The sequence below is a fragment of the Staurois parvus genome, unplaced genomic scaffold (assembly GCF_062004578.1).
Source record: "Staurois parvus isolate SC_StPar_1 unplaced genomic scaffold, SC_StPar_1.0 ptg000106l, whole genome shotgun sequence".
Lineage (NCBI taxonomy): Eukaryota > Metazoa > Chordata > Amphibia > Anura > Ranidae > Staurois > Staurois parvus.
Window position 1 is genome coordinate 8189186 of NW_028317902.1, and position 26276 is coordinate 8215461.

The following is a 26276-nucleotide window of genomic DNA, read 5'->3' on the forward strand; positions in this document are numbered from 1 at the left end:
TGAATGATAAAGTCCAAATAGCTTTTGTGCAGTAGACCAAAGTACAGTTATATTGCACTTGGTGATAATACACATGATAAAACATTAACAGGATTCTGGGTGAAAGGCTACTGTGTGTATTGTACGCATAGCAAGAGGCCGCAGCTCTGCATTCTGTCCCTGTGATTGGTGTAACCAGACCTACAAACACACTCCCTTGTTTTTCTTTTGACAGTTTCCTGCCTGGGAGACTAGTAGAAGCTGTCAGGGCTCTGTGTGCTGTCCGTCTGCTTAGAGTTAAAGGAGGAAGGTACAATTCCACTGTACAAAACAGGAAGCAGTAGTGTCACTTTCATATAGCAGCCAGGCCACAAATTCACATATTCCTTCTCTTATAGGTTCGTATTGTTGTCTACAAAACGTCTGATTCTTGATGTCACTGAATATTTTCTGGCAGTTGTTTAGCTGCGCTAACTTGCAAGTACAGGATTTATGTCTGTCTTCCTGCATGTGTTTATCTTCTTCTTGCATGTATTTACTTTAATTTTCTTTTATGTATTTACTTTCTTCCTGCATGTATTTATCTTTGTTTTCTTTCATGTAGTAACATTCTCCTTGTATGTATTTATATGAGTCTTCCTGCATTTACATTCTTCTTACATGTAGTTTTCTTCTTCTTCTTGCATGTAATTACTTTCTTCTTGCAAGTATTTACTTTCTTCTTGCATGTATTTATCTTCATTTCCTTTCATGTAGTAACATTCTCCTTGTTCGTATTTATATGCGCCTTCTTGCATTTACATTCTTCTCGCATGTAGTTTTCCTCTTCTTCTTGCATGTATTTAACTTTGTTTTCTTTCATGTAGTAACATTCTCCTTGTATGTATTTATATGAGTCTTCTTGCATTTACATTCTTCTTGCATGCAGTTTCTTCTTCATCTTGCATGCATTTACTTTCTTCATGCAAGTATTTATCTTCGTTTTCTTGCATGTAGTAACATTCTTCTTGTATGTATTTATATGCATCTTCTTGCATTTACATTCTTCTTGCATGCAGTTTTCTTCTTCTTGCATGCATTTACTTTATTCTTGCATGTATTTATCTTCATTTTCTTGCATGTAGTAACATTCTTCTTGTATGTATTTTATATGCATCTTCTTGCATTTACATTCTGTGTGCATGTAGTTTTCTTCTTCTTACATGTATTTAGCCACTTGTCATCCAGAGGATTTACCCCCCTTGCTGACCAGGCCATCTTTTTGTGTTACAGTGCTCTGTTACTTTAACTGACAATTGCACGGTCATGCAGCACTGCACCCAAATTAAATGTATGTCCTTTTTTTTTCCCCACGAATTGAGCTTTCTTTCGGTGGTATTTGATCACCTGTGCAGTTTTTATTTTTTGCGCTATAAGCAAAAAAAGACCGTCAATTTTGAGAAAAAAAACAATATTTTGGACTTTTTGCTATTAAACATGTTCAGTAAAAAAATTTAAAAAATTAAATTTTGTCATAAATTTAGGACAAAATGTATTCTGCTACATGTCTTTGCTAAAAAAAATCCCAATACATGTAAATTAGTTGGTTTACGTGAACGTTGTAGTGTTTACAAATGGCGGTATAGATACTGGGATTTTTTTTTTCCCTACTAGTAATGGTGGCGATCAGTGACTTTTAGCAGGACTGCGGGCCTGCGGCGGGCATTATGACACTGGGGGGGGGGACTGATTTGGTGTCACTGACATCCCCAGTGACACCAATACAGTGATCAGTGCTAATAAAACAGTACTGACACTGTACTAATGACACTGGGCAGGAAGGAATTAATGTGAGGGGCGATCAAAGGGTTAACTGTGTGTAGGGAGTGTTTAACTAGGGGGCGGGGGGTGTGCTTCACTGTAAGCACACTGCTCGGGATGGCTGTGCTGTGCATAGCCATCTCGAGAAGTATGCCCGAGCTGACAGGGAGGAAGACTGTCTGTAAACAAAACAGTCTTCCTCCCTGTCTGTGATTGTTGGTAATCACCGGGTGCCAGCGAGCAATCATTGGCTTGGGCGTGGTGATTGACATCCGCAGACGCGAGCACGGCAAGCTGGCACCCCCTACCTGGAAATGCGAAATCACGTATGTATATATACGTGATTTTACACACCTGTGCTGCCATGTAGCAGTATATCTGCTGTACAGCGGCGGGTAAGCGGTTAACTTAATTTTATTGCATGTAGTTACCTTCTTCTTGCATGAACCTTCTCCAAAGTCAAACATCTTATATTTATATATGACTTGGTGAAAAGTTTCGAACTGTAGGGATTTCCTCTCACTTCCTGTTTTGGTTATGAGACAGGAAGTGAAGGGAAATCTATCCAATGGGGACACAAATGGCAGTTTACAGGAGTTATAACCCTCCCTTACTCTATCCAAAATGAAAAAAAAAAGTTTTGCCTTAAGTTATACTTGAAGTAGATGTGAACCAATGACATTACATTTTCTAAAGCACCGCATGTCATAAAGAACTGCTATCTTTGTAAACCTGAAGTTAATTGTTTTCTTTTTAAACATGGACATGTAGGCTTTGTAGATTTCTTTTGTATAAATACTTCTGTTTGCCTGTCAGCAATTTTCATTTTGAGTGCACATTGAGCTGCACATGCGCATCTGTGCCAGTATTAAAAGAGAAGTGTGGAAAATAAAAAAAATAAACATACATACTCCCCTATATGGGTCCAGCATTAACCAATTGCCTACTGGGCACTTCTACCCCCTTCCTGCCCAAGCCAATATTCAGCTTTCAGTGCTGTCGCACTTTGAATGACAATTGCGCAGTCTTACAACGCTGTACCCATATGAAATGTTTAGCATTTTTTTCCCCACAAATAGAGCTTTCTGTTGGTAGTATTTAAGCGGTACTGGGTGTTTTATTTTTTGCACTATAAACACAAAATTTTACAAACAGGTAATTTTTCTCCTTCAATGATGTGCACGAATGAGGCTGTACTGAGAGGCAACACTGATGAGCACTGATAGGCAGCACTGATGGGCACTAATGGGTGGTACTGCTGGGTGGCACTGCTGGGCACAGCTGGGTGGCACTGCTAGGCACTTGCGGGTGGCACTGCTGGGCACAGGTGGATGGCACTGGTGGCTGGCACTGCTGGGCACTGATGATCAGTGCCGATTTGTTTTCTGACAATTGCCGGTTATCAGCAGTACTTTCCTCACGCTGTGACAGTATGAGGAAAATGCAACCGACAACTGGCAGCTGCATTTACCCGGTGATCTCCTGTGTCATTGGACACAGCTGATCATGTGGTAACAAAGGCCGCTGTGATTGGCCTTTTACCATATCACGTGATTAGCTGTGTGCATATGTAAGGTATGTTATTTTATAATTGTCTGCATCGTCTTAAACACATTTCCCATTTTGTTTTCTAGGCCACCATGGGGAAAAAAGTCGCTGTGATAGGAGCTGGAGCAAGTGGCCTGGTTGCTATTAAAAGCTGTTTAGAGGAAGGTTTGGAACCCACTTGCTTCGAGAGAACTGAAGAGATTGGTGGACTATGGAGATTTAACGTTAGTTACCTAATATCTTAACAAAAGTTCTTGCATATGCAAAAGTGTGTAAAGACCAGTGCCAATATTCTCTAACCAGTCTCAACCTAGATTTAGTTTGGGAGCTGCTTTTGAACCCATATCTCTTTGCAAATGTAAGACAGGAAAACCATTTATTTGAAATTTGCATTAAACCCCAAACCAAAATGTAATACATTGTAGCTTACCAATCATCGTATATAGGGACTGCATTCTTTTTATTTTTTTAGGTTTTTTTCCCTCTGTTCTCACCAAGTGATCTGGCCGGTAACACAGCTCCTGTATTAGAGTGCCCCCACTCTGGATGAATGAGCGCAGGGGCACCTTTGAACAGCAGCATTGTCAGTCTTGGGGGGGTGTTAGATGGACTTGCAGAGTTAGATACACTAACAAATTGAAGCCAAACTCTAGCACACACTTTAAAAGCAGTTACAGCTAAAATGTTTTTTCATTTTGAAATAAAGGTTTTACATAAATAATTAAAACTCATCCATTTCAGTGGTAAATGGTTTGTCAAACCAATAAAGTGCAAAGTGTCCGCTTCACAGTAGCGCGGTGATGAAATGAAAAAAGTCCCTATAATGACAGTTCACAATAACTAGTATGTGAAAAAAAAGTGCATTATTCCTTCCCAAAACTGCTTCTTCCCACCAAAACCTCATAAGTACTTGTGCAAGTTCCTCTTCCCTATGGGCAAGCAGTCACTGAATCGGCATGCTACCCACTCTCATGGCTGGCATAGCTAGCTTTAAGAGTTGCACATCTGCTCTCTGGTAGTTGTTCTCCACTCAAAACTCCTCAATCCAATCCACCAAATATCACCATGAAAAAGAAAAAATAAGTCTCCAATGGTACAGTAACCAAAGTAAAAATGTTTTATTAAAAATGAGAAGCCACTCACAAGATTAAAAACAATATTGCATTCATCTTAGTAAACAAATGGATAGGCATCAGATGTGGTAGTGATATTAATACTGTGTTATCTCACAACCTCGGACTACTCGGATCGCATTGCCACGTCACTTCCAGTTATAGTCCTAACATCACATCCGGTTGCCGCTCACGGGACGTTGATGCGACTTTATTGGTTAAAAAAGAAAAGTAATGCAGACCTCACATCTGAGAATTGGCAAGCTGCAATATAACAAATGTTTGCTTTTGAGTTAAATACCTCTTGAAGTTTAGAGCCTACCTACTAAACTAGAGCCCCTAAAGCTTTATGTAGTCATGACTGGTTAGCATGATGTTCTCCCCTTTCTATACCTGTGTCAGGCATTCTGCTTGCCACCATGGCAGTTAATTCAATTGGTACTATGGCTTCTCTATCATATGTGGAATGCCTCATGACATCTAAATGGCCAAAGACTGTAGAGACAAGACAAATAACAATAGAATTAGAGTTTTGATGACTGAGAGTGTATCTACCCCACCACCACCACCGCCCTACCCCCAAAAAAATAATATATTGCAGCTAATCAGTTGTTAGGTATGGAGGCTTTTATTTTCATCTGGTGATCTGCTAGGAACACTAGCAACAGGGTGATAACATTTATTAAATACACAAGGACACATCATTTCTAGCAGAAATACAAGAGCATTGTTCTGTATTCACAGAAATTGTACTTAGTCCTAAAAAAAAAATACTAATGTAGCATAATCTAGTATGCTACTAGAATAGTGTAGTATGTTGCAGTTGTGTATAACTCATGGTAACTGTGTGAGTCTGTGATTGAGGTCGGGCTATTGCAGAGCATCTGGATGACTTAACAGGTTGTGGCTCTATTGCCTCTTACTGACTCCGGAGGACCATAGAACCTTCCAGAAGTAGGTAAGCAGGAAGGGGTAGAGACCTAATCTGCAAGTTTATGGGAGTCCGGCCAATCCCAGGTTTGGAGGCCCTGGTAAAGTGGTGGACTGGCCCATAAATATGGGAGAGTCAGGCTGACAGAGGAGTTGGGTGGAAGATGGAGGGCTGAGGAGACTGTCAGTGCTTGGGAGGAGTCCCCTAGGTCTAGGGAGGCTGTCCTCCAGGCTGGGCTCATCTGGCTCAGGAGGATACATTCAGCAGTGTAGCATGAATGGGATCGAGATCTGGAGCAGCAGAGAGCAAAGGGACAGAGTGAGTACAGCAGCACTCCCTGGGGTCTACAAGGGGAAAGACTGTCATATGTAGCAAGCTTTCAAAGGACATTGCTGGGCTCAATCCTTTATCCTTGTCCCGGGAGATCTATCAAGTAGCCAGGAGGGCTGGTGGTGTTTGCAGGCTGCAGAGTTTGGAGCAGCTCTACAGGAGGAGGGAAGATATCTCTGCATGTAGTTACAAGAAGCTAAGCTGATTTTTGAGGGGCTGCTAGTTCCCATAAAGAGCTGTTGCTACTGATCTGTAAAGACTGATGGCTTTCACAGAAAATAACAGCCCAGGATCTGTCTTTGTACATAGGAAGGAAGTTGTCCCTGTTTTTCTATCCAAGTTATTTTCCCCTAATAAAATAACAAAACCAAGCCCACAGACTGGTTACTGTCTCTTGAATACAAGTGTGTGTGTGTGTAGAAAATACCTGTTGTCTAGCTGTGAAGAACTTAGGGGTACCCACAATACAGCGGCCCTCACGAAGGTAACACTACATTTGGGGTTCTCCTCTGGGATATCCGTATAGCGACTTGCACAGCCGTTGCCCCTAGCAACCATCGAGCGGGATAACTGTTATGTGCTACCAAAAAATCTTAGGAACTGAGTGGGAAAGTGGAATTGTGCTGCACTGCTGGGACTGTGACTGTGCTATGCAAATGCTGTTTAATATGCTGTCACCCGTAGTAACCATGTCAGGCCTGTACAAGTGTCCTCCCACTGTCCTACAGGTGGCTGGAGTTAAAGACTGTGCTAATTATCTATTTTCCTATGTCAGTGAGACCGGCATCGCTGTCTTGCATGTCGTTACCCGTAGTAATTATGGCCGGTTGCCACATGTATATCCTGCTGCTTTACAGGTGGTGGGAACAAGGGACTGTGCTATTATCTGGCATGTCATTGCGCGTAGCAACCAAAACGGGTCATCGCCTTTGTGGATTACAAATTCTCATCAGCTGCCAACAGCATCAGGGGTTATAGTTACATAGTTAGTCTGGCTGGAAAAAGACAAAAGTCCATCCAGTTCAACCATAATTACTGCTCTTTGACTTAGTGCACCGCTGCCAGTAGCATCCATGATGGGCCAGCGTTTCTTTGTGGATTACAAATGCCCAAGCGCCCAGCTGAGGCTGAGGTCGAGTATCATGTTGAGACAAGTTCTGCAAATACCAGTGGACTGTTCTTATGTTCCTGCCAGGAAACAGTGCTTCTGGAGCTTGCAACCCAGTCAGTACATGCCTGCTCTGCTGAGCAAGGGTTAACACAAGCACGGGGAAAGTCCTGCAAAACAGTGCTGTTGGAGCCAACAAATCTGAGTGAGGGGCATGGCCGAGCCTTAAAGTCTGCATGGTACAGTCAGTGCAGTGAGAAGGTCAGAGAGAGGAGCAATATGGCGGGTTACCAAGTAACCAATTTTTCTACGATACTGGGATCAGTACCAGACTACTGGTTGGACCCTAGTGTACGCTTGGAACACCAAAGAGGATTCACCCTCAGCATAGTTGATGGAGTGGAGAGACTATGCTTGCTATGTACTGATTGCCGGAGACCCACTGCAGTAACAGGAGCCTGGCTGAGGCATGGGCATTGTGGCAAGCCACTGATGAGACTGGTACCCAGTGACCTGCCATCGGTCATTTATTCAGTGTATTTAAGCTCAGGGCTATGCATGGAGAGGAAGGAGGAGGAAATCAAGAAGTGTGTGATGTGCGATCCTACAGTTGGTCAGGTATTCACCACTACCCTTGTGGGAGAGGCTGGATGATAGCCATAGCCCGGAGCCTGGGGAAGGAAGAGTCGCGACCGGAGGCAAGTGTGGTCGCCTCAACTTAAGTTGTTCTCCAGGAAGCCGGCTGCTGAAGTGCGCCCTGTCACCCCCACTCAGAAGGAGCCAAGTCCAGATGACTGTATATTTTCAGGTGAGCTGGTGGGGAGTGACAGCCGGGGCACGATCGACTGGGGGCCTCCTAGACTGGAGGCTGAGTTTGGGCCCCTGGAGATAGAGACTGAGTATTTCCCAGAGAGTGATTCAGATTAGGAATGGTGCTGGGGGGATGCTTAGGACACTGCTGACCTGCATAAGGGACTATCTAGAGGGGAAGCAGAACGGGGGGAGAGGACCGTTACCCCTGACTAGGCAGGATTGGCAGCTGGAGTGGAGCTACCATCAACCCCTGGAGAGAGACAGCAACTAGACTGACAGGACTTGATTCACGTCAGACATCAGACTTAGGAGGGGCCATGGCATATGAAGGGCAGGAAAGAGGCCCGGGACTTGGCCTACAAGCTGTAGATTACCCGGTCTACGAAAGCTTGTGTACTACCTGGACAGGGCAAATACAAGGAGCTCCCTAGATTCTTTAGGTTCCAAGGGGGTGATAAGGGAGGAGGAGTGGTAATAATGGATAAAGGAAATTATACCAGAGAAGTGCATAATATTCTTAGTGACACTGATACATATTGTGTCTTGTTGAAAGACCCTTTAAATGTATATAAAAAATCTCTCAAGGATATCATTACCAAAGGGTATCAAGATAGAATAATCAACAAAAAGGAGAGGGAATTTTTATGTCCCTCTGCTCCGAGGCTACCAGTTATGTATATCCTTCCGAAGGTGCATAAGGACCCACTAAATCCTCCTGGTAGACCCATCATAAGTGGGATCGGGTCCTTGTGTTCTAGAGCTGGACAATACATTGACTACTTCCTGCAACCTTTGGTACGAACTACCCCCTCTTATCTTAGGGATACGAAGCAGGTCCTACAGGAAATTAGGAGTCTCCCTTTGGATAAGGATACATTTTTAGTAACGGCAGATGTTACATCATTATATACCAGTATTAATCACTCTCATGGCATGCAAGCGGTTGAATTCTATCTGAAAGAATCTGGGATTTCTGTTTTACACCAAACTTTTATTCTCACTCTCTTAGACTTCGCTATGACCAGAAACTATTTTTGGTTTGATGGTATTTTTTATTTACAGACAAGGGGTGTGGCTATGGGAGCGAAATTCGCTCCCAGCCTGGCCAACCTATTCATGGCCAGGTGGGAGGAAGATGTCATTTATGCAAGAGATTGGCCAGAACTTGTTTTTTACAAACGGTATATAGATGACATCTTGCTCTTTTGGAGAGGAGAGGAACAAGCACTAGTGAATTTCTTTGGGACTCTTAATAATAATACGCTAAATATTAGACTTACTTACGGGTATAGCAAGACCAGCATTAACTTTTTGGATCTAACATTAATGAATTCCAATGGAACTGTTGCGACCTCTTCCTTTTTTAAGGAGACGGATCGCAACAGCTACATCCCCACTAGTAGCTGTCACCATCCGTTGTGGCTTTCCAATGTACCCAAGGGGCAGTTTCTCAGAATTAGAAGAAACTGTACCTCAGTGGATACTTATTATGTACAGGCCTCTGTTCTGAAAAATAGATTTGTTGACAAAGGATATGAACAATCTCATCTCACTCATGTTATGCAAGAGGTGGCAAACATGGATAGAGAATCACTACTAACTGATAACTTAACATGCAAGCCTCCTAAGATTTGTCCTTTTGTGACTACATTTTCTGCTCAGTTTAAAACAATCACGAAAATAATTAACCAAAATTGGAAAATTCTTAAAACAGATCCGGTTTTAACAAGGATCTTGCCGGATAAGCCGGAGATTATGTTCAGGAGGGCACAACCTTTGAGAAACGCAATAGCCCCGAATATCATTAACCCGCCCAATAAAACTACGTTTTTTAACAACATGGTTGGATTTTTCCCGTGTAATAATTGTATTATCTGTACATGTAATGGACACAGGAAAAGGAGAATTGATGACTTTACATCCACCAGTACTGGGAGGACTTATAAAATCAACAACTTCATATCATGCAATAGCAGATATGTGGTTTATCTTTTGCAATGTCCTTGTAAAAAACAATATGTCGGACGTACCACCAGGAGACTCAGAGACCGACTGCGGGAGCATGTTAATAATGTGAGAAAGGGTTATAAAGAGCACTCGTTGTCTATGCATTATAGGACACATCATAACAGAGACCCATCTTCCTTGATATTTGCAGGAATTGATGTAGTACAAAACCACTGGAGGGGAACGAATAAAAAGAGAACAGTTTCCCAGATGGAAACTAAATGGATTTATCAAATTGATTGTATGCGTCCTAAAGGACTTAACATAGATATGGACATTAACTGTTTCATTGACAACAGTTAGTATCATTCCTCCCACTACTTTATTGTCTTTCTCTTTTTATTATTGGCCGATTTTACTGCGGTTGTTTTTAGGTCATAGCGAAGTCAATTTTACGAGTTAATTAACTTTTTGATTATATATTTTATATATATTTTTATTATTTTAATATTGGATTATTCCATTTTAACCATTGTATTGTAATTATATGTTTTTATATGATTGTTGTAATTAAAATTAACATGTGTTTTTCCTACATTTGAGATATTGACTGTGAGTCTAAAGAGTGTGGTATCAACAATGACCACCAGGCATAATTTGCATAATTTACATTTTAAATTTGTTTTTTTGGCACAGAGAATTACTGTTTATGCATGTGCTGACCAGACTGATAATAGCATTGTCTGCCTTTAATCTGCACTGCATATAAGTTCTTGGCAATATATTCTTTCCCTGATGATCATTATTATGCCATAAGATTGTATAACTCCGTACTGACGGCGCGGATCGGACTACTCATGGGGCTGTGTGCCTTTGATCTGCGCCGCATATGGGTTCCTGGGTAATACATCTTTCCCTGGTGATCATCGTTATGCCATTTACTGTGTAACTCCGTACTGACGGCGCTCGCGCATGCGCTGTTTGGCGGGCTACATGAAAATGGCGCCCGATACGGAGACATTTGTGGATTGGAAAATGGCGCGCGATCATAGCGCATGCGCCGCTTTCCTTATTTAGGTCCTCTACAGACGTCCACCGCTGTAAGCTAACCCCCTATGACTACGTGCCTTCGCACGAAACGCGTCAGAGAGCGGCTACAGCGGTGTGACGTCACGCCGACCGGCGCCACGAGGGCCCCGGCGGCCATTTATGAAATCAATGTATGGTCAGTATCTTTCTTGCTCCTGCCTGTATTGTGTGTTTTTTTGGGAATAAATACCCCTTGCCATCAAGGTATCACACTATTTGGCCTCCTTTTGTTCTTTGGGCTCCGACGGGAGTCATTTACGTCTGCAGAGCGGCCTTTTTCATCCATGTGTGGCAACACTATCAAGTGGCGAGGGGCTTTTTGACCAGATCTGACCAGACCCATATGAGGACCCTAGGATTATCTGGAAATATTTGTTCTGAATGCGCATTTGGATTGCGTATCTGGTGAGTGCGCAATCTTTATACCTTTATCACCCCACCTATGAATCCAGCCATTGGGGTTCTTTGAAGACTCTCTTGGGTTTTGGATCACGTTATGGACTATACTTATCATCTGTAGTCACTTTTTTATGCACTTTATAAGCACCTTAACATTGGTTTATATGTATGTGTATATATTAAGTTAGCGCTGCACCTTCCCCCTTTTTATTCTGATTATTCTGGAGGTTCATACGGTACCTTTTTTGGTGTTCAGCTGCTACTGTCTCATTTTCATTCTATTTCATTTTATTAATTTTATAATCTAATTTAAGCGCTCACTTACCCTGAGATTTACTGTAGGATGTACATATGTTCCTGGTTTGATAACTTTGCTGGCTGCAGGAACCTATAGTCAGAATGTATAAATGCCTTATTTAAATTTTGAGGACAAAGTGTATATTCTTGTGTATATCTATATATATATGTGATATTGAATATTTATTTGTATATATCCCCTTCCATATTTGTACCCTTCTCTTCTCCACTTTTCTTATGGGATGCCATTGCTCCTGGGCTAAGGAGCTATTTTTATACATATTTTTCCAGGCAATGGGGACATAGCTGTTTTTAGGGGGGGAGGGGGGGGAGTGTAGCACCATCTAGTGTGCTGCTAGAATAGTGTAGTATGTTGCAGGTAAAATCATAGTGTATGACTCATGGTAACTGTGTGTGTCTGTGACTGAGGTCGGGTTATTGCAGGTAAGCTGGATGACTAAACAGGTTGTGGCTCTGTCGCCTCCTCATGACTCTGGAGGACCATAGAACCTTCCAGAAGTTAGTAAGCAGGAAGGGGTGGAGACCTAATCTGCATGTTTATGGTAGTCCAGCCAATTCCAGGTTTGGAGGCCCTAGTAGAGTGGTGGACTGGCCCATAAATAAGGGAGAGTCAGGCTGACGGAGCTGTCCGGTGAAAGATGGAGTGCTGAGGAGGCTGTTGGTGTCTTGGAGGGGTCCCCTAGGTCTAAGGGGGGGGGTGGCCTCCAGACTGGGCTCGGGATGGCTCAGGAGAATACATTCAGCAGTGTAGCGTGAATGTGGTGAGTGTGATTGAGACCTGGAGCAGCAGAGAACAAAGAGGACAGTGTGAGTACAGCAGCACTCGCTGGGATCTACAAAAGGAAAGACTGTCACATGTAGCAAGCTTTCAAAGGATAGCTCTGTGCTTAATCCTTTATCCTTGCCCTGGAAGATCTTCCAAGCAGCCAGGAGGGCTGATAGTGTTTGCAGGCTGTGGAGCTGGGAGCAGCTCTACAGGGAGATAGAAGATATTCCTGTATGTAGTTATGAGAAGCTAAGCTGATTTTTGAGGGGCTGCTTGCTACTGATCCGCAAAGACTGACAGCTTTCATGGACAAGAACAGTCCAGGATCGGTCTTTGTACATAGGAAGGAAGCTGTTCCCCCTTTGTTGATTCAAGCCAAACTGGGCATCCCATAATCCTTATTTCCCTATACAAGTTATTTTCCCCTATTAAAATAACAAAACCAAAGGCATGGACTGGTTACTGTCTCTTGGATGCAAGTGTGTGTGAAGAAATTACCTGTTGCCTGACTGTGCAGAGCTTAGGGGTACCCACAACGCAGCGGCCCTCACGAGGGTAATGCTACACTAATGCAGACAGATAGCACTTAAGGAGTAATAAGCTGCAATATATTTCATTTTTCATCCTGGGTTTAGATATACTTTAAGGATTGGCAAACATGTGTTTTGATGTTTAAATGGACATAACTGTTATTTGATTTTTTAAAATTTGTATTCATAAAGCTATGGCTTGCCTAATTTGTCATGTGTATTCAAACCAAAGTTGTGTCTACTGTTTATACTGGCTTTACATCAAGGAAATAACGCAATTATTACCATAATCCATTGCAGGAAAATCCAGAGGATGGCAGAGCAAGTATTTACAAATCTGTCATTATCAACACTTCCAAGGAGATGATGTGTTATAGTGATTTTCCAATTCCAGACGATTTTCCAAATTATATGCATAACTCTAAGATATTTGTTTATTTCAAAATGTATGCAGAACATTTTCAGCTGACAAAGTACATCCAGTTTAAGGTAAGCTTGCTGAGGACCTATGATGTTCAACACTATATATATATATATATATATATTTGAATAAACTGTGCCTTATGTATGTCTTATTGGTAACAATATTGGCTGTGCAAATTTGGATAAGGGCAAAATATATGCAGTATACCAGCTATATTGTAAATAGCAACAAATCTATAATGTATAGTGCTAACACATACAGGCACCACCCTACACTTTTTGAGAGGACTTTTAAAGTATATGTAAACCCTCACCTTGTTAAACAACTAATTTAGTTTAAAATAGAAATGAAAGGCAAAACATTTGTGTACAGATATAAAAAAACATTATAAATACCCTTTTCTCTGTTTTATTAGTGATTACATACACTCTAAGCTCCTTATGCAGCTGAGACCAGAGAGCTGGGAAAGGACAAACAGCGGTACACTGATCTTCCCAAAGAATGGCTAAGCAGAGAAGCAGCAAAGGGGGGGGGGGTGTCAGCAGAAGTCTGATCATTGGAGGAGAGCACACTGAGTTCCCAGCACAGCCAGCAAACTGATCATGCCTAGGAATGCCAGTTGAGGGGAACAACTGGGATTTCACACAAAGGAAACAATACAAAGAGAACATGATACTTTTTCATACAAGTACATGGTACAGCAGGCGCATATCAGGAATATGAAATGTTGGGTTTACATATTTTTTAAGCAAGTTTAACCTCCCTGGCGGTATGATTATTTCAGATTTTTGGTGTTGAAAGCGGTACCATTTTTTTGCATGGATATATGTAGTTTTTTTTTATTGTAGGCTTGTCATTTTTAGGAATAACTCACTGAAATCTGTCCGAACAAGAGTCTAGTAAACATCCTGGGTAGGATAAAACTTGAAACACGAAATCATAAATTATAATATAATAAATAATCATAAAAAATAATAATATAATAATAATAAATTTAATTCAATAATATAATCAAACCAAAAACACTGAAATTTGAAATAGAGCGCCAAGTTCGCACATCGCTGAGCAAAATCGTTTTCAGTGTCTGATGACGAATTTCCCCCACGAATCATTATCACTCAATTCTGCAAACTGATTTTGACCTAAAGGGACGCTTTTTGGCCACCATGGACTTTTCTAAGTTTCCAGGCAAAAAGAACAGTCAAAATGCAGGCAGGGCACAGGACAAAGCAGTAGGGACAAAATGTATGTGAAATGCTTTGAAACAGCAATGTTTTACTGTGTAATAATCGTTTACAAAAAAATGTCATTTTTTAAAACTTTCAAATTTGCCGCCGGTTCCGGCCCCCGTACGTCCCGACGTCACAGGGACCGGAACACGGAAGCCGCATGCCGGCATCGCCCGGAGGAGATGGCCTGGGATGCTGCAGGAGGGACATCGCGGGAGCGAAGAACAAGGTAAGCGCTGCAGGTAATCCCTGAGCAACGCCGCATGGTATTCCCGAGTGTAGCTCGGGGTTACCGCTTTTGGTACTGAAATTTTACCCCAAGCTACACTCGGGAATACCGCCAGGGAGGTTAAAAGATGCTGTGCAAAAGTATAAGCAGGCTGTGAAATGTAATGTAATATAGGCAGTAATACATAGTTACATAGTTAGTCTGGCTGAAAAAAGACAAAAGTCCATCCAGTTCAACTATTAAAAAAAAAAGTTATAATCCTACACCCATAGTTGATCCAGAGAAAGTAAAAAAAGCCCAGCAAAGCTTGATCCAATTTGCTCCTCCAGGGGGAGGCCGAGAGACAATTGGATATTCCCTGGATCAACCTTACCTATAAATGTTAGTGTCCGGTTTTATTCTGTGTATCTAGGAAAGAATCCAGGCCTTTTTTAAAGCAATCCACTGAGCTGGTCAGAACCAACTCTTGAGGGAGTCTATTCCACATTTTCACAGCTCTCACTGTGAAGAAACCTTTCCGAGTTTGGAGATTAAATCACTTTTCCTCCAGACATAAAGAGTGCCCCCTTGTCCTCTGTGATGACCTCAGGGTGAATAGCTCTACACCGAGTTCACTATATGAACCACTGATATATTTATACGTGTTGATCATATCCCCCCTTAATCTCCTCTTTTCAAGAGAGAATAAATTCAGTTCCTCTAATCTTTCCTCATAGCTGAGCTCCTCCATACCTCGTATCAGTTTGGTTGCCCTTCTCTGTATTTTCTCCAGTTCCCCAATGTTCTTTTTGTGAATTGGTGCATGACCCTATTTATGCTGAGTGCAGTAGAACAATATTGTAATGCTGTATTTGAAAGACCGGTTTTCTTTCCCAGCTAGCCATTCTTTAGTTTTATTAGCATTTTAATTTGTTTAACCACATATTAATGCTCCACGCCCTTGGCAAACTTCTATACTCTCAAGTGGGATCCTCTTGTCTGCTTGTTTATGTTACTGTAGTTAACTAATGTCTGTATCCTTTGTCTTCTACTGATCATTATTCTGTTTTTGGTTATGTTTGTTCTCACATACTTTGTGTAATCTGATTTGTTAACCGGAATACTGACTACCTTATTTGTAATCCAAGTGGTCTACTATGGCTGTAAACAAATAACCAAATAAACATATTGAACAAGAAAGTCCAGTTTTCTTACCAGCTCCTTATCTTTTGGAAGTCTTGAGGGCCAGTTCACACCACAAATACGCACTCCAGATGCATTCCAGATACGTTTTTGCATACAGTTCACACCACACTTTGTTCCGGGGCAGTTTTGATGTCATTTTCTCTGTTCCAGTACAGTTCCGTGCAGAAAAAATGCATCATATTCTACTTTTTTTTCAGCACCAGAAACTGACTGTACTAGTGTGAACTAGGACCATTGGAATACATTGAAAACACTGTGCATGCATTTTTGATGCAGAAAAAAATGCACTGGACTGCATGTAATGTGAACTAGCCCTGAGATGTTCTTTTCTAACAATATACTAAAGGTTAAAAGAGGCGACTATTTAATTATAATTATATTACACATATATGGCCTGGAAACAGCATACTTTAGCTAAAAAGAAAGGTAATTGAGAATAATTCAAAATAGTCTGGGAATAAAACCACAGAAAAGGAATAGCATGTGGTACACATAAAATACTTACTGATAAATATTAAATATTTGTAAAATAACAGAGCCCTATGTAACAAAGGGAGCGATTTACTAAAGCTGGTTCTCTCAGAATCTGGTGCAGCTGTGCATGGTAGCCATCAGCTTCTACTGTAACTCCAGCTTGTTCAATTTATTTTTTATTTATTTAATTCAAGCTTTGGCAATAAAACCTGAAAGCTAATTGGTTTCTATGCAGAAGTGCACCTGATTTTGCACTCTTCAGCTTTAATAAATAAACCCCAAAGCATCAAAAATGGGCCAAAGATGACCTACTAAATAAGTAAAGGATCCGTTTTGTAATATTTTGTAAAGACACCCTAGGTCACATGCACAGAATATGCCTTTATTTTTTTTTCAAAAGATGAACTTTGGCTTTAAGTGAAGTCATGAATTAGTAATTTTTAATTAACAGTGTTGCATTACAATTTCAGACCAGCGTGGCAAGTGTCACAAAACGGCCAGACTTTGCTACAACTGGACAGTGGGAGGTCACAACTGAAAAAGATGGCAAGCAGGAGGCAGCCATCTTTGATGCCGTATTTGTTTGTAGCGGCCATCATACAGATGCCCATCTTCCTCTGGATTCATTTCCAGGTCAGTTCATTATTTTATTGCAAGTCTTGTGCTGCTGAAAGTAGTTTCTAATGCAACTTTATTCTCCATTGTAAGGGCATATTATGTTGCAATTTATAAATTAGTTGCTGAAAATTACCTTCTTTTAGGTATTCAAAAATCTCTGATTTAATCAAACTGCCTATTAAATATGTTGATGGTATAAATACCAAATGACCATGTTTATTTAATGTTACAGTAAATAGAAGCAGTAAAGTGTGAAATTCAATAACCCATATCACCTGGCATAACTGCATTAGTAATCTAAAATGTGATTGGTACAAACTACTTTTCTTACCAATTGGGAAAAAATCCTACCAGAACAAATAACCTTACAATGCTGGGAAAATGCTTTCAACATTACATATAGTGAAATTTGGTTCATTTGATGAAAGCTTTTAGAAAACTAAGAATGCCATACTGTACGTTTAGTGAACACAGAGCAGTTATTTCTAATTAAAAGTAAAAAAAAAAGCTTTATGACTATTCAACTAACTTTTTTGGGATTTGTATGAAGCTGTAAAACAATAATGTATATCCATCTGTATCTATCTGTGACAGGTATACAAAATTTTAAAGGACGCTACCTTCACAGTCGGGATTATAAGAACCCTGAAGAATTTTCAGGTAAAAGAGTGATTGTAATTGGCATTGGAAACTCTGGTGGAGATATCGCTGTGGAGCTCAGCAGGACAGCATCTCAGGTATGATCGAATGCACTTGCAATGACTTTGTGCCCTTGACCTGAAATGAATATGCAAACAAAGACTTCGGACTTTACACTGATTTTTTTGAAATGCATATGTGCTTTGGGTCTGTGATTCAAAATATTGATGCAAGTGAGTCATCCTAATAGCCAGGCAATAAGTATCTTCAGAATGAGGCCAACAACGACAGACTCCCTGATTCTTTTTGCAAAAGTTTATTTTAAAACTGTACATTTTAAAAATCCTTTTATGGAAGCCCACCCCCTTTCCCCCCACAAGATAGTAGGCCTCTAATACTCAATAGTCTAAGCAGATACAACAAAGATAAATGTTTAATGTATTCCTCGTTCCCCTATCAGCTACTGCTCTGCTCTTCCTCTTCTGCTGCGTTTGTCCTCAACCTTCTAACATACATTTTAGGATTTCTGATCCTGCATTGTATATGATGATATTAGCAAGGAGGCAACTACACAACCAACAGCAAGGAGCAGATTTCCAGCAGAGGGGAAACTTACAGGAGCAAGGAATAAGGTAAGTACGTCTGTCTAATCACTGCCCCATAGGCTAAACATGCAGTAGAGAATTACTTTCCAGGGATTGGGAGGCAGGTAAACTACCAGAATGGGATTTTTATTAACTGATTGGAGTTTAGCAAAAAAGTGATACTAAACAGAGAAGTATTAATTGCCATAATTCATTCACATACATCGTATATATCAAGTACCTTATTCCTGCAGCGCTGTTGTGTGGTCACATGAACTTTCCCTGTTCTTTGTCATCTGCAGTGAAAGCTCTTTAGGAGGGGCTTTTGATATATACTCTACAGTATGAGTCTGTGTCTGCACTGGTGCTGCATCGGTGATATTACTTCAAAAAAAATGTTTCAGATGAGCAATGCAAAATAATTTATAAATATTGAAAAAAATTGCTTTACAGCTCCCTATAAATCTTTATTGGACAACAAATGTGCATTTTTGTGCATTAGTATAGTGTAGGCGGAGTCAAAAGGTGATTGACACTAGCTTTCATTTTGTCTAGATGGTGCAGATGGCATCCGCATCCAATACTCTTTTTTTAATGTACAGGTATTAGTAATTACATTTGATCAACAAATCATATCCCACCCTGATAGTGTTTAGAATGAGGAGGAGGGAGAGAGGCAAGTGTCATTTACCACTGTGTATATGCCCACATGTGTGCCTCTATAGTCACATGGCATATATATATATATGTATATATATACAGTGGAGCAAAAAAGTATTTAGTTAGCCACCAATTGTGCAAGTTCTCCCACTTAAAAAGATGAGAGAGGCCTGTAATTGGCATCATAGGTAGCCCTCAACTAAGAGAGACAAAATGAGAAAAAAAATCCAGACAATCACATTGGCTGATTTGGAAAGAATTTATTTGCAAATTATGGTGGAAAATAAGTATTTGGTCACCTACAAACAAGCAGAATTTCTGGCTCTCACAGACCTGTACCTTCTTCTTTAAGAGGCTCCTCTGTCCTGCACTCATTACCTGTATCAATGGCACCTGGTTGAACTTGTTATCAGTATAAAAGACACCTGTCCACAACCTCAAACAGTCACACTCCCAACTCCACTATGGTGAAGACCAAAGAGCTGTTGAAGGACACCAGAAACAAAATTGTAGACCTGCACCAGGCTGGGAAGACTGAATCTGCAATAGGCAAGCAGCTTGGTGTGAACAAATCAACTGTGGGAGCAATAATTAGAAAATGGAAGACATACAAGACCACTGATAATCTCTCTTTCGATCTGGGGCTCCACGCAAGATCTCACCCCGTGGGGTCAAAATGATCACAATAACAGTGAGCAAAAATCCCAGGACCACACGGGGGGACCTAGTGAATGACCTGCAGAGAGCTGGGACCAACGTAACAAAGGCTACCATCAGTAACACACTACGCCGCCAGGGACTCAGATCCTGCAGTGCCAGACGTGTCCCCCTGCTTAAGCCAGTACATGTCCGGGCCCATCTGAAGTTTGCTAGAGAGCATTTGGATGATCCAGAAGAGGATTGGGAGAATGTCATATGGTCAGATGAAACCAAAATAGAACTGTTTGGTAGAAACACAACTCGCCGTGTTTGGAGGAGAGAGAATGCTGAGTTGCATCCAAAGAGCACCATACCTACTGTGAAGCATGGGGGTGGCAACATCATGCTTTGGGGCTGTTTCTCCACAAAGGGACCTGGACGACTGATCCATGTACAGGACAGAATGAATGGGGCCATGTATTGTGAGATTTTGAGTGAAAACCTCCTTCCATCAGCAAGGGCATTGAAGATGAAACGTGGCAGGGTCTTCCAACATGACAATGATCCCAAACATACCACCTGGGCAACGAAGGAGTGGCTTCGTAAGAAGCATTTCAAGTTCCTGGAGTGGCCTAGCCAGTCTCCAGATCTCAACTCCATAGAAAACCTTTGGAGGGAGTTGAAAGTCTGTATTGCCCAGCGACAGCCCCAAAACATCACTGCTCTAGAGGAGATCTGCTTGGAGGAATGGGCCAACATACCAGCAACAGTGTGTGCCAACCTTGTGAAGACTTACAGGAAACGTTTGACCTCTGTCATTGCCAACAAAGGATATATAACAAAGTATTGAGATGAACTTTTGATATTGACCAAATACTTATTTTCCACCATAATTTGCAAATAAATTCTTTCCAAATCAGCCAATGTGATTGTCTGGATTTTTTTTTCTCGTTTTGTCTCTCATAGTTGAGGTCTACCTATGATGCCAATTACAGGCATCTCTCATCTTTTTAAGTGGGAAAACTTGCACAATTGGTGCCCCACTGTGTGTATGTGTGTGTATATATATATATATATATATATATATATATATATATAAATATATATAAATATAAAGAAGGAAATGAGCTTAGAAATGATCTGAAACTGGAGCATGCTCAGTAGAGGACACCAGCTGGTCTACACATTCTCAGACTGCATAGGGGAGGGCAAGGGCGGACTGACAACTCATGGGGCCCCCAGACAATAGGGGATCATGGGGCCCCTGTGTCCTTTCCCAAACTCAAAAATACCTATGAAAAAGGTACCAGGGGCATCTCATGGGGCCCCCTACTGACCCCGGGACCTCAATAGGGGATCATGGGGTCCTTGTGTTCTTGCCCAAACTCAAAAAAGCCTATGAAAAAGGTACCAGGGGCATCTCATGGGGCCCCCTACTGACCCCGGGCCCTTGGGCAGTGCCTGAGTTTCCAAATGGTCAGTCCGCCCCTGGGGGAGGGACAGCTGAAGGCAGCATCAACCAAGTATATTTCACTTTTTGAGTATGCACTCTCTGGTATATAGCATGTAATGAGGGTATTTCATAGTCTGGGCTTAATGACATATTAAGTATAAGTCTACCTGGAACTGATTACTACATTATTGTCACCAGGCCATAGCTGCATGTAGCCATGAAATCTCTGGGGAACAGCAGAAAGGAGAATATTTTTTTAAGGCTACAACTGAATGATTGAATCTAACTGATATATAGTTTGGTGTACTTGTCTTTTAACCACTTTCCAGCCACCCTATAGTAGAAGTACTGATATAGGGCAGCAGGGCTACGCAAAATCACGTATATATACATGATTTGCATTTCCGAGTAGGGGGTGTGCCCCGCCCTAGCCGCGCTGCTATTGGCAGCTAGGGATGTCAATCACCGGGTCTCGGCTGCCAATGCCCGGCAGGCACTCAGCAATTGTCGGGTAAAGCTGACAGAGGAGAGACCTGTGTGTAAACAACACAGATCTCTCTCCTGTCAGCATGGACATGCTGTTTTGTATCTCTGCACTTGTTTAATTGACAATTGCGCAATCATGCAATGCTGTACATAAATAATATTTTCGTCCTTCTTTTCACACAAACAGAGCTTTCTTTCAGTGGTATTTGATCACCTGTGCACTTTTTATTTTTGTGCTATAAACAAAAAAAGAACGAAAATTTAGAAAAAAAACAATATTTTTTACTTTCGGCTATAAAAAATGTATAGTATACTCAAAGTTAGTCATAAATTTAGGCCAAAAATGTATTCTGCTACATGTTTTTGGTAAAAAAAAAATCCCAATAAGTGTATATTGATTGCTTTGTGTGAAAGTTATAGCATCTACAAACTATGGTATAGATACTGTAATTTCCGCCATTTTTTGCTATACATCGCTGCACTATTTTAACTGACAATTTGCACGGTCATGCAGTGCTGTACATAAATAAAATGTATGTCCTTTTCACACAGATAGAGGTTTTTGTCAGTAGTATTTGATCACCTGTGCGCTTTTTATTTTTTTATTTTTGTGTGCAATGTATCAAGTGACAGTGACCTACTAACACTGCACTTGTTGAGAGAGAAGGGGGGGGGGGGGTAAGCGTAATGGATCAACATAGGTGCTGATCCCACTAACGCTGCAATTTTGGGTACGCTATACTAATATGAATGCTGGTATATTGCTGATCTAAGCAAATATATTGATCCCTTCAGACACTATACTATCAATGGAGGTTTAGTGTGTATGTGAGCATGTTCCTGGCAGTCAAGGGGTTAAATGTGATTACTGGTGTACTAATGGGCAATCTGACGCTATCTGGGAGGGGCGCTAACTGACGCTAGCGCTATCTGAAGTCGCCAGTGACAGTAATACAGTGATCAGCAAAAAATCTGTACACCGTACTAATGATACTGGTGACAGGGCAGTGAAGGAGTTAACTGGGGGACAATCAAGGGGTTAAATGTGTCCTAGAGTGTTCTAACTGTAATTGTATAGTGCTTTTAGTTACATTTTGTTTATTCTTTTCTCTCTGGGATGGAGTGTGCACAGAGAGAGAAGTTTTCACCACTTCCTGTCCTGTGTAAATGTCAACACAGGACAGGATAGGACAGGAATCGATCATCCGACTTGGGCCGGACAGCAATGGCCAAAATCAGATGATTAATCCCTCGAGGATCAAATCGAGGCACCTGCGGGTCACGAAAACTGCGTGAGTGCGAATCACATATATATATATTTTGCCCTGTAAATGCACTGTGGGCGGTCCTTATGTGGTTAAAGCACATGCAGATGGAAGAAATCCCCAAACTGCTTAGAAAAATCACAAGAATAGGATCAAATAATGGAAACATAAAAAGGGATTTAAATGATTTTAAGAAAGTATACACATGGTCAGGTAGAAGGCACTGGGGTACAATATTTTGACAAATCTGAAAAATTGATTTCAAATGAAAGAGACAATTCTAGTAATGATGAACAAGTTGATAGATCCAATAATTTTTGAAACAATAAAGCAAGGGAAACAGGAAGATTAAGGAGAAATATACACCCATATCAGCAAAGAGAAAATTATGGAAATGATTTTCCAGGAAATCCTGGTAATGGAAATTATACTACCTCTGAAGATTTTTTTAAAATCTCAAAGGTAGGAGGTAGGGAAACCCTACCTAAAGGACTTAAGAAATGGAGATCAATGTGAATATACAGAACCAAAGAGGGGGAGACACTCTAAAAAGTAAAACAATTCTGTCTTGTGAAATTCAGTGAATATAAGTACCAGATATACTGTAAATGTCAATGATTCAAATAAAATGAAAATCTCCAATATATCTTTAATGATTCTTAATAAACAATATATAAAAGCTTTTGAGAAGGGACTCACTTTTGCTCCAATGTCTAGCTTCATTTTATTTGATTGGATTAAATATCTAAACGTATTTGTTAGGAATTTGTCATTACCAAAAAACATAGAATGCATCAATAGGTTAACAGTAGAAAAATTTATGACCGTGAAATTACTTGAACCTCTACAAAAAGAAAGAGACAACTGGGACAGAAGCCTTCTTAACCAAGTCTGAGATCATAAGATTTCAGAAGGACTTGAGATCCCCTGAGTACAGAATCTAAGCACTAACAGGTTATCACCAGAGCTTCTGATGTGGAGATGTATATCACTGCCTGCTGGTATGAGGTTTTGACTCCCTGCTTAACTCTTCTTTAGCATGTCAAGACTAATCTATGCAAGCCAGAGATGATGAGTGTGGAAGCGTTTCAGAGTACTGGCAGACACAAAAATGGGTAGTGAAGATAAATAAAATCCAGGAAACAGGCCAAGGGTCAGGGCAGGGGGCAGACAAGTGAATCTCAGAATGAAAGCCAAGGTGGGTACATGGGATGTCTGTCCAAGGTGAACACAGACCACTGAAGGCCACTGGAGCCACTGGAGGGAGCTTGCTCAGGCGCCAGAGGCTAGGATGGAGTTTCTTTAACCTATCTGCTTCCACCAATATATGTCATACATCGGCAGCTGCATAGGGTTTTTAGCACACTCCTGGCTACTATAGCAGCTGGAGGTTCATGTAAATATGACAATCCGTCAGCTTTCAGATGGCTTTCAAATGGAAGTGATCTGGCAACTGTACAGCCGCTGGGTCACTTCCACAGGTCCCTTCCTGCCATGTTTCCCAGGCCTGGGCCCCCCATGGCATGTGCCACCAGGTTGAGGGAAGGTAAACCAGGAAACATCCATTTGCTGAACTGCCCTAGCTAAAATTATAATTAAGCCTGTAGATAAAGGTATAAATACAGTATCATTGTAATGGATAGAAAGAAATATCTGTCCATTCGTTTAACAATTTTACAACACATTAGAAATTATAAAATTCTAAAAAATCTATTTTATAGTAAAATACATAAAAACAACCGGTTAATAATTTAAAAAAAAGCTCTAGAATGTAAACTGACATTGAAAGTTGAATTTATATCCATACTAATTCAGAAGCCAAAAATTGCAATATTTTATGCTTAGCTCAAGTTGCATAAAGATCAGGAAACCCCTCCAGACAGTCCAATTTTCTGAAAACTCAAAGTCTTTCAGAAAATATGTTGAAGCAGTTAAATGACTTGCCTGTTTTAAAGAATACTCTCTTGGCAAAAGTTGATGTTTAAGCATCATACTGTAACATTGAACATGACCTCAGTTTAGATGCCTGAACTTCTTGCCTTATTAAAAGAGGAATTTATTTTCAGAAACGTTTGGAGTTGGTGTTACATTGGTTAAGTTTTGTACATTTTTTTCCTCGTTAATGATATGGTTTATAGGCAAAAAAAGAAGCACAGCAATGGGAACCTGCTGTGGCCCACCTTTGCAAAGCCGTGTCTTGCGTCGTAGGGAGGAAATATTGTGTTTAGTGAGGATATGGTTCAATATACAGCCTGTATATCATTGGGGGAATGTTATTGATGACATTTTTAAATTGTGGGGAAGGATCCATATAAATATTAAAAGGATTGTAAACATACAAAATAACAGTATAGGTGTGTTTTTAACAAGTTAAGTGCAAACAGATAATTTACTTTTTTTGGGAATTTTTAAATCCAAAGTAAATATACATTTTGCTTCCTTTCTCAGAAGTTGTGCATCCAAGCTTTCTTTTCTGGGGACCAATTTTAAAAGCACCCCAGAAGCATTTAGCTCTCCTTTCTTCATGTTTTTCCCACATATGATATGAGATTGGTTTATCTCTTTTAAAATTATTTATTTATTATTTATATGCTAGATTATTATATGCAAATATACCATAACTCAGACAGATAATTAAACCCTATTTAAGATCTTGAGCTTTTACAGGTAAACATTTTGCTGTTGGGTAGATACATTTGTCTAATCAGCATTGTAGGCTGCTACAAACCTTGATATCTTGAGGAAGCAGCAGGCTCCATTTAATACATCTATAAACTATGTATGTGTAGACAGTACTACTTCCAGAGAGCACAGTTTTCCATGTAATATTACATCTGAATACCAAAGTTTGCTTCTACAAATTTATAGGTTACAGTCATGTTTTTGCTGTTTCCAGATAAGACCTATCTTTTAGTGTTCTTTGTATGTTGACAGTTGTACATGCCAAACCTTTTGTCACATTTCCATCTGTATTTTTTCAGGTGTTTCTCAGTACCAGGAGAGGTTCTTGGATTCTAAATCGTGTCTCTGATTATGGCTATCCAGTGGACATGTTAAATATTACTCGCTTCCTAAATACATTGAAACATTCCATACCAACTTCTCTGTTGAACTATGTTGGAGAAGCCAAAGTCAATAGGAGATTTGACCATGCAAATTTTGGCTTGAAACCTAAGCACAGGTACGTTCTTCAGCTAACTGAATTGGGGAGCCTGTTCTGGCTTTACAAAACAATATTTAAATGTTTGTCTTACTCCACATTAGTCAATAAGCTGTTTTTCTCCAGGGATATCTCATGGATACTAGCTGTGAAAAATAAAAACTGTGATTCAAGGATAATAATGAGCTAAGGATCAGGCCGAAGTCATATCATCTTGAACCCTTGGGAACCTATCAAATGATAGCAGGCTCCCAGGCCATTCAGCTGCAACCTGGGAATTTCCCTCCTTGCAGCAGTATTTAACTAAGAGGTGAGAATGCTGGTCACATCATTGACCTAATATGGCTCCATACATGGACAATAGCATTGTGGTGCCCTTGTAAGTTCTAGTGGATTGAACTGAAAGCACAGAAAATGATATTTTCCTTTCAGGCTATGGTCTGTAAACTTCAAATTTATCTACCACCCCATGTAATGGAGATGAAGAGAGGAAAATGTGCCTGTAATCTAAATCAGAGGAGCATCCTTTGTAACACCTATAGATAATGCGGAATTATTTTT

The 26276-nt window shown here is 40.6% G+C and overlaps 1 protein-coding gene across 2 annotated transcripts in view; it reads left to right on the plus strand.

Annotated features, from left to right (window-relative positions):
* The first annotated feature begins 195 nt into the window (after nt 1–195).
* The window catches only part of LOC149467572 (flavin-containing monooxygenase 5-like), a 42993-nt gene continuing 16912 nt past the window's right edge, over nt 196–26276 (plus strand). Inside the window, exons 1-6 of one of the 2 annotated variants that reach the window (XM_089671540.1) lie at nt 196–377; nt 3414–3551; nt 12971–13159; nt 16682–16844; nt 17424–17566; nt 25537–25736. In XM_089671540.1, coding sequence (XP_089527666.1) covers nt 3420–3551; nt 12971–13159; nt 16682–16844; nt 17424–17566; nt 25537–25736 — 827 coding nt within the window. In that variant the 5' untranslated portion in view covers nt 196–377; nt 3414–3419. Of the gene's footprint in view, nt 378–3413; nt 3552–10919; nt 11063–12970; nt 13160–16681; nt 16845–17423; nt 17567–25536; nt 25737–26276 lie in introns of those variants that run through there. The other variant, XM_089671541.1, reaches the window with a different exon arrangement.